Source organism: Myotis brandtii, unplaced genomic scaffold, assembly GCF_000412655.1.
Source record: "Myotis brandtii unplaced genomic scaffold, ASM41265v1 scaffold827, whole genome shotgun sequence".
NCBI lineage: Eukaryota > Metazoa > Chordata > Mammalia > Chiroptera > Vespertilionidae > Myotis > Myotis brandtii.
In genome coordinates, this window is record NW_005371360.1 from 1,318,214 (window position 1) to 1,328,900 (window position 10,687).

At 51.3% G+C, this 10,687-nt stretch overlaps 1 protein-coding gene across 1 annotated transcript; it reads right to left on the reverse strand.

Annotated features, from left to right (window-relative positions):
- Positions 1-2,302: 2,302 nt before the first annotated feature.
- TUBB4A (tubulin, beta 4A class IVa) lies at positions 2,303-6,407 on the reverse strand. Its single transcript, XM_005884407.2, has 4 exons — positions 6,266-6,407; positions 5,625-5,733; positions 5,408-5,518; positions 2,303-3,945 (listed from the first exon to the last, which is right to left on the reverse strand). Exons 1-4 carry the CDS (start codon positions 6,320-6,322, stop codon positions 2,888-2,890), a joined length of 1,335 nt encoding a protein of 444 aa, XP_005884469.1. The 5' UTR covers positions 6,323-6,407; the 3' UTR covers positions 2,303-2,887.
- Between the last annotated feature and the right edge of the window lie 4,280 nt (positions 6,408-10,687).

The window sequence follows — 10,687 nt, forward strand, 5'->3', positions numbered from 1 at the left end:
AATACCACGTGTGGGCGCGCATGTACAGTGCGATTGAAACTTCATGGCCCATGCGCAGAAGTCAATATTTTGTGGAAGAGCCACACTCAAGGGGCCAAAGAGCCGCATGTGGCTCGTGAGCCGCAGTTTGCCGACCACTGGCCTAGTCCACTGTCTGCTCCACCACCCAGTGCTGTGCTGGGCCTGCTCAGATGAGGGTTGCTGTGGGCTGGATACCCAGGCTGCCTTTCTCACACTTCTCCTGCCTCCTGCCCACCTGTGGTGGGGCCCAGTGGTGGTGGTGGTGGGTGGGGGAAGGCTGGGTCCCAGCATAGAGTGTGATGGGAATAGTTAATTGGCTCTCAGTATCCCTCCTTTCTTCTTTCTCTTCCTTCTGGTTTGCCTTTCTTTGTACTGCAGAAGCTGAGAAGAACCACATTTCCTAGACTTCTTTGTAGCTCTGGTTTTGGATGCAAATTCTACCAACTAGAAATGCTTGAGAGATTGGAAGGTAGAAGTGAGGTAGACCTCCCCTCCTCCGTGTGTGTGTGTGTGTGTGTGTGTGTGTGTGTGTGTGAGAATCCTGCTGGATATTTAATTAACTTTATATTCATTTTAGTTGATTTTTGCAGAGCACTCCAGTGGACCTATGTTCAGCTATGTGGGTCTTGGGAGGTGTTCTTGAACTTAATTAATGGCTCCGATGGCAGCCTGCTGGCTCTTTACCTTTCTCACTAAACAGAGGAAGCAGCTCCCTAGTGGTCAGCTTTGTGCTGTGCTGGCCTATTCCCGGGCTACTCAAAATGTGGTCTCATAGGCAGCCTCACCTGGGAACTTGTTAAAAATGCAAGGTCTTGGGCCCAGCCCTGCTGAATCAGAAACTCTAGGGTGGGGCCTAGGAAGCTGTGTGCTAGCAAAGTGTTCCTGGTGATTCTTTTGCACACTGAAGTTTAAAAATCACTTGCTTACAGCCCCTCTCTCAGTCCCTCCAATGGTGTTGTAATTCTTATATTAAATTCCTTTCTGCTTAATGTGCCTAGAACGGTCTTTACACTGAAGTGGAATAAGAGTTCTAGACTTAAACTGTCAGGCTTTGAACCCCCGTTCACTGCTTCATAGTCATGGGACCAAACTGTAATTTCCAAAGATGGCTACAGCCTTATATCTCCCACCCCACATGCTCTCGGGGAATCTTGCCTCTCTGCACTCCAGAGGTGTGTGTAGAGTTTACAGCCCACTCCCTTGAACATGGACATGACTTTGAGGAGTCCGGAGGACACCAAGTGACTCCTGAAGCTAGGTCAGAAAAATGCAATGCATTTTGCTTGCTCTCCTGGGATGACTGCTGTGAGGAAGCCCAAGCAGACTATGGAGAGGTACTGATGCCCTCATTCTACCTGCCCCTGTTGCATCCCCAGACGACAGTTGGCATTAACTTGGCAGCCATAGGAGTAAGCCACGGAGTAAGTAAATCCCTCAGTTGAGATTCTCTAGCTGATGCCACGGGGAGCAGAGACAAGCTGCCTTTCCAAGCCCTGCCCAAATCACAGATTTGAGAACTAAATAAATGACTGTTGTTGTTTTAAGCCCCTAAACTTTTTGGGGATAGTTACACAAGAAAAGCTAATGGATATGCTTTGTATCTCTAAATCTTGGTAGGAAAGAAGACAAAAGCTCAGATCTTACAGGGTTCGTGTGGGAGTTACATGAGATGAAGCATGTCAGGACATCGAAGTGCTCCATCCGTGTTAGCGACTGTTATTCTGATAGGACTGTCCCTTGATGCTAGCTCCAGGTTGCCATCTCCCCAGTGCCCTTCCCTAAAGACTCCCCTTCTGCTTTCCATACTTGCTAGATGCCCACAGAAAATGGCAACAGCTCCATTGCCAAGCACTCCTTGTGTCAGGCACTGTGTCCATAAGAGCTCCACAAATCCTCACAAACATTCCTGGGGTGTGTGTGGGGGGATCATGGGGCAAATATACAATCCCATTTTACAGGTGAGCAAATCGAGGATCAGAGAGCACAAGTGCTATGCCCATAAGAGCTCCTCGAATCCTCACAAACATTCCTGGGGTGTGTGTGGGGGGGATCATGGGGGCAAATATAGAATCCCATTTCACAGGTGAGCAAATCGAGGATCAGAGAGCACAAGTGCTTACCCAGCACCACACAGTTAGTGGCATAGTCCAGTCTGACTCTAGAATTTGTGCCCCCTTTCTTCCTCCCCAGATTATGTCCCTTCAGCACCCATCTCCATCCTTTAGGGGGAGCCCTTGCTTGTTGGCCTTCCCACAGGGAGATGGAAAATGCACTCAGCAGAAACATGGCAAGACAACAATTTATTTATTGAGGGTGAGTCAGAGGGAGGAGGTGGGGAGGGATGGGGGCACAGCCTCTCTTGTCCACATGTTCCAGGGCTGCTTCTCCCCACACAGCTGCCCTCCACCAGCCCTGGAAAGCCAAGGTCAGTTGGAGTTGAGGGGAGTGAGTTCAGGGATAAAACAGGGGGCTTACAGAGGCCAGAGAGCAGGTGGGGTCAGAGGGTGGTGGGGTCAAAGGTGAGGCAAGGTCGGAGGTGAAGGGAGGCTCAGAGGGCGAGGGGGTCGAAAGTAGACTGGAGTTTATTTGTCTGGGAGTGCATTGGAGTGGTGGGTAAGGTCATAGGTGAAGGAGAGGTCATGGAGAAACAGGGTTCATGGAGTTAAATGTGGGCCAAAGTGGGGCTCAGGGGTCGAAGGTCAGCTGAGGTCAGGGGAGAAGTCAAGGTTGTAGGGTCAGAGGGTCAGAGCTGAGTCAGGCTTGGTGGTGCTGCAGGGTTCTCAGGGGCCCAACAGGAGCTCTAAGGGGTCAAAGGTGAGCAGCCCAGCGGGGGTGGGGGCAGACAGGGGTGAACGAATGAGATGGTCTAGGCCACCTCCTCCTCGGCCTCCTCCTCAAACTCGCCCTCCTCGGCCGTGGCGTCCTGGTACTGCTGGTACTCGGACACCAGGTCGTTCATGTTGCTCTCGGCCTCGGTGAACTCCATCTCGTCCATGCCCTCGCCCGTGTACCAGTGCAGGAAGGCCTTGCGCCGGAACATGGCCGTGAACTGCTCCGAGATGCGCTTGAACAGCTCCTGGATGGCCGTGCTGTTGCCGATGAAGGTGGCCGACATCTTGAGGCCCCGCGGCGGGATGTCGCACACGGCCGTCTTCACGTTGTTGGGGATCCACTCGACGAAGTAGCTGCTGTTCTTGCTCTGCACGCTCAGCATCTGCTCGTCCACCTCCTTCATGGACATGCGGCCCCGGAACACGGCGGCCACCGTCAGGTAGCGGCCGTGGCGCGGGTCGCACGCGGCCATCATGTTCTTGGCGTCGAACATCTGCTGGGTGAGCTCGGGCACCGTCAGGGCGCGGTACTGCTGGCTGCCCCGGCTGGTCAGCGGCGCGAAGCCGGGCATGAAGAAGTGCAGGCGGGGGAAGGGCACCATGTTCACGGCCAGCTTGCGCAGGTCCGCGTTCAGCTGGCCGGGGAAGCGCAGGCAGGTGGTCACCCCGCTCATGGTGGCGGACACCAGGTGGTTGAGGTCCCCGTACGTGGGCGTGGTCAGTTTCAGGGTGCGGAAGCAGATGTCGTACAGGGCCTCGTTGTCGATGCAGTAGGTCTCATCTGTGTTCTCCACCAGCTGGTGCACGGACAGCGTGGCGTTGTAGGGCTCCACCACCGTGTCCGACACCTTGGGCGAGGGCACCACGCTGAAGGTGTTCATGATGCGGTCGGGGAACTCCTCCCGGATCTTGCTGATGAGCAGCGTGCCCATCCCGGATCCCGTACCCCCGCCCAGCGAGTGGGTCAGCTGGAAGCCCTGCAGGCAGTCACAGCTCTCAGCCTCCTTTCGGACCACGTCCAGGACGGCATCGACCAGCTCCGCGCCCTCCGTGTAGTGGCCCTTGGCCCAGTTGTTGCCGGCTCCGGACTGGCCTGAGAGGGAAGGGAACGGGACACAAGGGCCGTTGTGGGAAGAACCTCCCCAGCCCCTCCCCCAGCCATCCTAGTGGTTGAACAATAATGACAAAATTATTATTATAGATAACAAATTATTACAATTTTGTTGTGATGATTATTCATTGTTCTCGCTGCTTCCATCCTTGCCCCTCCCTTCAGCTGTTCCCTCTGTCTTGTACATCCTTCCTGCCTTTCCATGCCCTAATCATCTTTTAGGCCGCAGGCATTAATAACAATAATGATCGTGAAAACAACAAGTGCTTTATTTACCTTTTTCTCGGTGCTAGGCATTGTTCTAAATCCTTTACACATATATATTTTAAAAATATATTTTATTGATTTTTTTACAGAGAGGAAGGGAGAGGGATAGAGAGTTAGAAACATTGATGGGAGAGAAACATCGATCAGCTGCCTCCTGCACACCTCCTACTGGGGATGTGCCCTCAACCAAGGTACATGCCCTTGACCAGAATCGAACCTGGGACCCTTGAGTCCGCAGGCCAACCCTCTATCCACTGAGCCAAACCGGTTAGGACTAAATCCTTTACACATATTAATGGCTTTGAGCCACACAAGCCTGTGAAGTAGATTTTTTGTCCCTATTTTAAAGATGAGGAGATGAGCACAGAGAGACTGCCCAGAGTCACCCAGCTGACTGGATCAGTACCTGAGCTTTACTTGCTTATATTGCCATCCTCCCTCCGTCCACCAGGGTGCCAGCTCCAGGGAAGAAGAGAGCTTTGTCTATTTTGTTCTCATGTGTATCCCCCCTGGGGATACAGTAGGACCCGCACGCAGTAGGTGCTCAATAAATATGTGTAGAATGCATGAAGTGGCAGAGCCGGGGTTTTCATGCAGGAAGCCTTCCCTACCTACCCCCACCCACCCCCAAACCGGTTAGGACTAAATCCTTTACACATATTAATGGCTTTGAGCCACACAAGCCTGTGAAGTAGATTTTTTGTCCCTATTTTAAAGATGAGGAGATGAGCACAGAGAGACTGCCCAGAGTCACCCAGCTGACTGGATCAGTGCCTGAGCTTTACTTGCTTATATTGCCATCCTCCCTCAGTCCACCAGGGTGCCAGCTCCAGGGGAGAAGAGAGCTTTGTCTGTTTTGTTCTCATGTGTTATCATGTATATAGTAGGACCCGCATGCAGTAGGTGCTCAATAAATACGTGTAGAATGCATGAAGTGGCAGAGCTGGGGTTTTCATGCAGGAAGCCTTCCTTACCCACCCCCACCCACCCCTGCCACTGTATCAGATGCCTCCCCTGGGCTCCCACAGTCGCCCGGCTGTCGCCAACACAGCCATGACTGCCCTCTCCGCCTCCCCGCCCTGGGCTGTGGGGCCTGTGGTGGTGAGTTTTCACTAAGCATTTGGAAGTGAAAGGAGTGAGGAGGCTTCCCTGCCTGTACTCCATGCCTGGCACTCACCGAACACAAAGTTGTCAGGCCGGAAGATCTGGCCAAAGGGGCCGGAGCGGACGGAGTCCATGGTGCCTGGCTCCAGGTCCACCAGCACGGCTCTGGGCACGTAATTTCCTCCTGCCGGGAAGCAGATGGAGGTCAGCTGGGGTGAGCGCCAGGAACCAGCGTGCAGTCCCCCCACGTCCTTCCCACCCCCACTCCAGAAGGTGCCCCTGCATCCTACCTGTGGCCTCATTGTAGTATACGTTGATTCTCTCCAGCTGCAGGTCGCTGTCCCCATGATATGTGCCCGTGGGGTCGATGCCATGCTCGTCACTGATCACCTCCCAGAACTAGAGGGGTGGTGGTGGTGGGGTAAGAACCAGTAGAGAGGGAGAGGGGATCTAAGCCTTCCCTGACCTCCATCTTCTGGGCTCAGGACCGCCAACCACCTCCCTGGCTGCCACCTGTCCCCCAGCAAGGTGAACGGGGGCCCTAAAGGCATGGTGGGGAGGCAGGGATGAAACAGCAAGAAGGGAGAGGTGGGGGCAGGGTGAAGCAGAGTCGCCAGCCAAGACTGCTGGTGTCAGTGCACCCTGGCTGCAGCCAGCGCGAGAGTCTGGGACTCTTTGTGCGTGTGCAGGGGACAGTGGGCCAGCTGTGAAGCCAGCTGTGGCCAGCAGACAGAAGGCTGGTCCCCACCCCCATTGGCCTCTTTGTTCCCAGCCTGGTCCAGCCCCCGCGCCCCCTCCCTCACCGTCCCTGGGGTGCTGGCCTCCTGGAGACCCCGTTGGCCAAAAGGCCCAAGGTCGGGGAGCTCCGCGGAGTTCAAGGGCCCCGCTCCACTAGGCTCAGCCACCTCCGGGGGCCCGGTTCCCCGCGCACCTTGGCCCCAATCTGGTTGCCGCACTGGCCGGCCTGCAGGTGCACGATCTCGCGCATGGTGGCGGCGGCGCGGATGGAAAGACAGAAGCAAGAGCCGAGCAGCGGGCGCGCAGAATGCTACAACCGACGCTCCGCCGCCGTTTATATACCCGTAGCGCCCGCCTCCTCCAGCTTCCTATTGGGCTGCCAGAACGAGGCTGGCCAGTGGCCTCGTTTGATTGACTGCAGCCCCGTCAATCGAGCCGCCTAACGCCCGCCTCCTCAACTCCGCTCGCTGTTTATTGGCCAGGCGAGGCCCCTGCTCTCGCTAGCGCAGGACCCCCCATCGCGCTGCGGCGCTCAGCCCATTGGGTGTTTCAAATGATTGATTTGTCCCCTCATTGGCTGGCTAACCTTGGCTGGGAGACCCGTCAGGCGCTATCAGCATCTTCTACTCCCCCCGCTCCCCGCCCCCAGCCTGGTCTGGCGACTCGCGTTTTGCAGAGATTGGGCGGGGGAAGGGAGAGGCCGGGTAAACAAGCATGGAGACATCCTGTTTTCCACCCCCACCCTCCCCACCCGGGCCCGGGAGGCCCTGCCTCAGTTTCTCTGTCTGAACCATTCCTTGTAGGTACCCTTCCTAGAACCCTTTAATTACTGGGAGGACTTCTTGTGGGGTCAAACTGGTGGCTCCCGAGTTGCGATTTGTCTTGGAGAGGGGGAGGGCGATAGGTTCTTGGAGGACTTGAAGCTGCATAGTCAGTAAAAACAGATTTTCCTTCCATGTTTCCTGGGAGTGTTTGTGGAAGCTGATGGAGGCTTGCGCTCCCCCTGGACACTTCTGCTGGGCCTTGGGTTTGTAGCAGGTGGGGTCACCCTAGCCTTGACCGGGTTGGAACTTCAGGGATTAAGACTTAGAGCTGAATTTCAAGGGGGAGGGGGAACGGTGAGCTTTGGGGACTGCTTTGCTTTCTTCAGATGGGCACCTCTCTGCTCCAGTGTTATAATTTATTACAAGCTAGTACCCTACCTTTCACATTTCCTGTTGGCCATATGACCTTGCCTGGGCAGCTTTGCCTCTGTGGCTGAATTTTCTCATCTGCCAGACAGGCAGTCAGGAATACCCACCCCCCAGTCTCGTGGGGAAAGTCAGATGCGATGGCCCAGTGAGTAAGATGGCCCCGGTTTCCCCTCACACAGAGTAAACAATAAATTGTAGCTATTAGTATTACAATTATTATCAGGGGCAGTACAAAACTTCCTGTGATGTCCCTTAAGTGAAGGCCAGATCTCTTTTTTTTCTTTTGTTAATCCTCATGGAGGATATGATTTTTATAGAGTGGAAGGGAGGGGGAGAGGAAGAAACATTGATATGAGAGATATATCCCTTGGTGCCTCCCGCATGTGTCCTGCCGGTGTAGGGATCAAGCCTGCAACTGAGGTACATGCCCTTGACGGAATTGAACCTGCAACCCTTCAGTCCATGGGCCGACACTCTAACCAGTGAGCCAAACCGGCTAGGGCCAGACCCCTTTTCAAAAATTATTATTGTTATTATTTTTAAATCTTTATTGTTGAAAGTATTACATATGTCTTCCTATCCCCTATTCACCCCTTCTAGCACGCCCCTGCCCCTGCCTTCACCACCGTCTTATCTGTCTCTATGAGTTATGCATGTATGCATACAAGTTCTTTGGTTGCTCTCTTCCCACCCACCCCTTCCTTCCCTCTGAGATTTGATAGTCTGTTTCATGCTTCTATGTCTCTGGATCTATTTTGTCCATCAGTTTATTTTGTTCATTAGATTCCACATATGAGTGAGATCATGTGATACTTGTCTTTCTCTGACTGGCTTATTTCGCTTAGCATAATGCTCTCCAAGTCCCTCCACACTGTCTCAAAGGGTAAGCGATCCTTTTTACTGCTGCATAGTATTCCATGGTGTAAATGTACTACAGTTTTTTTATCCACTCATCTGCTGATGGGCACTTGGGCTGTTTCCAGATCTTAACTATTGTAAATTGCACTACTATGAACATAGGGGTGCATACATTCTTTCTGATTGGTGTTTTAGGTTTCTTAGGGTATATTCTTAGAAGTGTGATCACTGGGTCAAATGGCAGTTCCATATTTAATTTTTTGAGGAAACTCCATACTGTTTTCCATAATGGCTGCACCAGTCTGCATTCCCACCAGCAGTGTACTAGGGTTCCCTTTTCTCCACATCCTCGCCAGCATTTGTCATTTGTTGATTTGTTGATGGTAGCCATTCTGATAGGTTTGAGGTAATACCTCATTGTTGTTCTAATTTGCATCTCTCTGATGATCGGTGCCTTTGAGCATTTTTCATATATCTCTTGGCCTCTGTATATCCCCTTTGGAGAAGTGTCTATTTAGGTCCTTTGCCCATTTTTTTAATTGGATTGTCTTCCTTTTGTTAAGTTGTATGAGTTCATTGTATATTTTGGATATTAACCCTTCATCAGATGTATCATTGCCAAATATGTTTTCCCATACTGTGGGCTCCCTTTTCATTTTTTTTTGATGGTCTCTTTTGCTGTACAGAAGCTTTTAAAAAATATTTTTATTGATTTCAGGGAGGAAGGGAGAGAGAGAGAGTGATAGAAACATCAACGATGACAGAGAATCATAGATTGGCTGCCTCCTGCACAGCCCCTACTGGGGATCGAGCCCAAAACCTGGACATGTGCCCTGACCAGGAATCAAACGGTGACCTCCTGGTTCATAGGTTGATGCTCAACCACCGAGTCACACCAGCAGGGCCAGACTCCTTTTTGATGGCAGCCTCCAGTTCTGCCATCCAGAAACCCCCATCCTTGCCTCCTAGGGCTTCCCGCCATTGAGTCAGCCACTTCAGCCATATGGCTGGTCCTTCACATTCACCAATGGCCTCTAGTTTTAACCAGTGGTTCTTAAATGGGGGCGATTTGCCTTCCAGAGGACACTTGGCAATATCTGGAGACACTTTTGGTTGCCATGTCTGGTGGCAGTTGTGTGTGTGCTATTGGCATCTAGCGGGTGGATGGTGCTAGACATCTACAGTGCATAGGACGGTCTCTCTCCTCCCTTCACCAAAGACTTATCTGGGCCCAAATGTCAATAGTGCTGAGAATTGCTGTGTTAATTAACTGGGGAAAAAATTGAGTTAGCCCCCCAGCTAACTGGATTCCAGAATAAATTCCTAATGGATCAGATGGTATAAACCAGGTTGACCGCTAGTATCTGTGAGTCACCTCCTCTCCCCATTCCATTTAAATGTGTACAGCATTCTAGTGAGACAGATTAGTAAGCCAACACAAGTGGAAAAGGGAAACTGAGACAGATAGTTAAATGACCAAGCAGTTTACAGCCATCTAGTAAATTACAAAATCCTATCTTCCCTAACCAAGAACACTTAAGAGTAAATGGGCCCTGGCTGGGTGGCTCAGTTAGTTGGAGCATTGTCCCATACACCAAAAGGTTGTGAGTTCAAATCCTAGTCAGGGCACACAGCTAGGTTGCAGGTTATCCCCTGTCCGGGTGCATGAAGGAGGCAACTGATTGGTGTTTCTTTCTCTTTCTCTCTCTCCCTCTCTCTGAAGTCATATAAAATATTTAAAAAATAAAACAAAAACATATCCTTGGGTGAGGGGAAAAAACACAACCTCATGGACACAGACAGCAGTGTGGTGATTATCAGAGGGAAAAGGGGATGGGGGAGATAGAAGTAGGTATAGGGGGATAAATGGTGATGGAAGGAGACTTGACTTAGGGCAGTGAACCCACAATACAATATACAGATGACATATTATAGAATTGTACACCTGAAACCTATATCATTTTATTAACCAATGTCACCCCAATAAATTCAATAAAAATGGGGGGGGGGGAAGAAGAGTAAATGGTTTACACTTCTCTCCAACCAGAGGGTAAACAGCTTAAATTACCCAACTCAGGGAGATAGATAACAGAAATCCAACCAATGCCATTTGTGCCAACCACACCCAAGGAGGAATGAGGTCAGGGGAATAAATCTCATTTTGGTGAATCAGCATAATGCTGATAAATATTCTATTGAGATCTTCCTCTAAGACAGCGGTTCTCAACCTGTGGGTCGCGACCCCTTTGGGGGTCGAACGACCCTTTCACAGGGGTTGCCTAAGACCATCGGAAAACACATATATAATTACATATTGTTTTTGTGATTAATCACTATGCTTTAATTATGTTCAATTTGTAACAATGAAATTGGGGGTCACCACAACATGAGGAACTGTATTAAAGGGTCGCGGCATTAGGAAGGTTGAGAACCACTGCTCTAAGATCTCCCTAAAAGTCCCACCTTTAGAAAACAAATAAGAACTCTCAAGAAAAAAGACCCAGGAGGGGCTCTCTCTGGAGCACGTCCACACTTTTCTTCCTTTTCAAGTGTGCATCTTTACT